Source organism: Colletotrichum karsti, assembly GCF_011947395.1.
Source record: "Colletotrichum karsti strain CkLH20 chromosome Unknown Scaffold66, whole genome shotgun sequence".
In the NCBI taxonomy this organism is placed as follows: Eukaryota; Fungi; Ascomycota; class Sordariomycetes; order Glomerellales; family Glomerellaceae; genus Colletotrichum; species Colletotrichum karsti.
The window spans coordinates 103,604-106,141 of NW_024065966.1; the positions used below are offsets into that span (position 1 = coordinate 103,604).

The 2,538-nt window shown below is 55.1% G+C and overlaps 1 protein-coding gene across 1 annotated transcript; it reads left to right on the forward strand.

Moving 5' to 3' along the window:
* Positions 1-228: 228 nt before the first annotated feature.
* CkaCkLH20_12848 (AMP-binding enzyme) lies at positions 229-2,105 on the forward strand (the record flags this gene model as incomplete). Its single annotated transcript, XM_038895560.1, has 2 exons — positions 229-918; positions 975-2,105. The coding sequence occupies 2 exons, from the start codon at positions 229-231 to the stop codon at positions 2,103-2,105; spliced, it is 1,821 nt and encodes a 606-aa protein (XP_038739122.1).
* Between the last annotated feature and the right edge of the window lie 433 nt (positions 2,106-2,538).

The following is a 2,538-nucleotide window of genomic DNA, read 5'->3' on the forward strand; positions in this document are numbered from 1 at the left end:
AGCAACAATGCCTGGTACGTATTGCCCGAGTGTTTCTCTATCGTCAACGTCTTCTCCAAAAATAAAAAAAGAGAAGTCGACGCCGCAACATTACCTCAGCCGAGGCAGACCCTGCCATTGTTGGTCCGATCGCGCTGACTCAATCCGCTTTTGCGACCGTTAGTGCCGCTCTCTCTCGCGTTGCCAGCTGCTGTGGCAGCGTACTCGTATATCAATGCTCGCATATCGATGTGGTATGACAGACACCTGCTTAGCTGCGCCCTTCCCGCGACTCTCTCGGCCCTCTGGCGCGAACGAACCGATCGATTGAACCAATTCTACATCCTCGAGAAAGCCGCCCAGAGCAAGGCATCGGCGAACCGGACTTTCATCATCTTCGAGGGCAAGTCCTACACATACGCCGAGACGTACGAGCAGGTTTTGAAATATGGCACCTGGCTGAAGGAGCGCTTCGGCGTCAAGCCCAAGGATATCGTCGCGATCAACTTCCAGAACTCCGACACTTTCATCTTCCTGTGGTTGGGGTTGTGGTCAATTGGCGCGAAGCCAGCCTTTATCAACTACAACCTGACGGGCAAGCCGCTGGCGCATTGCATCAAGGCCGCCACGACTTCCTTGATGCTGATCGACCCCAACGTTGTCGCCAATGTCGGAGAAGATGTTCGCAACGAGCTGTCGTCGGTGAGGTTCGTTGTGCTCGACGCATACCTGCATCGCGAGATCGATGCTACGAAACCCCGACGCGCCCCCGATGCCGACCGATCCGAAGACCAATACCAGAACATGGCGATTCTCATCTACACATCGGGCACGACGGGTATGCCCAAGCCGGCAATTGTGTCGTGGGCAAAGTGCATCGTCGGCGGTGTCTTCACCTCGAGATTCACCAGCAACGGGCCCAAGGAGGTCTACTACACGGTAGGTGTTCTCGCCAACCTGCACTACATCCGTCCTATCGCTAACTTGCGCGACAGTCTATGCCTTTGTACCACAGCTCCGCTGCCCTGTTGGGATTCGGCAATACCCTCGAGGCCAATGGCACGATTTGCATTGGTAGGAAGTTCTCGACCAAGCTGTTTTGGGAAGATGTACGCGCATCCAAGGCCACCATCATCCAATACGTTGGCGAGACTTGCCGCTATCTACTTGCGGCACCTCCTCAGATTGACCCCGTCACCGGCGAATGCCTCGACAAGAAGCACCATGTGCGGGTGGCGTTTGGCAACGGGCTACGGCCCGACGTGTGGAACAGGTTCAAGGACAGGTTTGGCATCGATACGATTGCTGAGTTTTACGCTGCCACGGAAGGCTCCTTTGGCACCTGGAACCTCAGTCGTAACGACTTTGCCAAGGGTGCCGTTGGAAGAAACGGTACGCTTTACAGCCTCGTTATGGGTATGGACGTTGCCCTCGCCATCATGGATGAGAACAACGAGCATCCTCTGAGGGATAAGAAGACTGGACTGTGCAAGCCTGCCAAGGCCGGCGAGCCTGGGGAGTTGATGTTCAGGCTTTCACCCACGGACCTGGAGCGCCGCTTCCAGGGCTACCACGGCAACCCAGATGCCACCAAGGCCAAGGTCATGCGCAACGTCTTTTCAAAGGGAGACGCCTGGTTCAGGACCGGTGACGTGGTCAGGTGGGACAGCGAAGGACGTCTGTACTTCTCCGACCGCATCGGCGACACGTTCCGTTGGAAGAGCGAAAACGTTTCGACACAAGAGGTTGGCGAAGCTGTCGGGTCGCATCCTGCCGTGCAAGAAGCCAACGTCTACGGCGTCGAACTGCCTAATCACGACGGCCGAGCGGGATGCGCTGCGGTGGTTCTGGAGGGTCAGCCCTCTGAGGAGACGCTACGCAGCATCGCGCAGCATGTGAAGCTCTCGCTACCAAAGTACGCGCTTCCAATCTTCCTCCGGGTCATGCAGCCCGAGGCTATGCAGACTACCGGTACCAACAAGCAGCAGAAGCACGGTCTCCGGGCACAGGGAGTGAAACCTGGCAACGCAGATGCCGGCAGCATGTACTGGCTGAAGGACGACACATACGTGCCCTTCTCAGAGCGTGATTGGGACGAGCTCAACGGCGGGCGCGTGAAGCTGTAGACGTTGAGTGCTGGGTTTGATTGACGCGCGCGAGATACCACTCTTACTTTTATCCTTCACTTAGAACATAGCTTACGAATGCTCGGATGCTCATCGAAGCACGCGCGTACATAGTGAATTAATGACAGCATTGCATCCTATCGTCTTCTGATCAACGCTGCCGTGTCGGTTGGCATGACTTGATTTATGAAGATTTCAACGTCATGGGAGTGTTTTTGGGGGAAATTATCTGTCCGGCATTTTCCTTTCTACAGACACGATAAAGCGAAGACCGTTTTGCCCTCTCCGGCTTGGCAGCGACTACTCGGTTACGAAGATTGGACTGGAATCATCGACACGATCTTCATTTACCTACTGCGATGTTGAGACTGATATTTGAAGCAGCGGCTGCTGCTTAAGTGAAAGTAGAATCTTCCATAGTCAGACATGAATA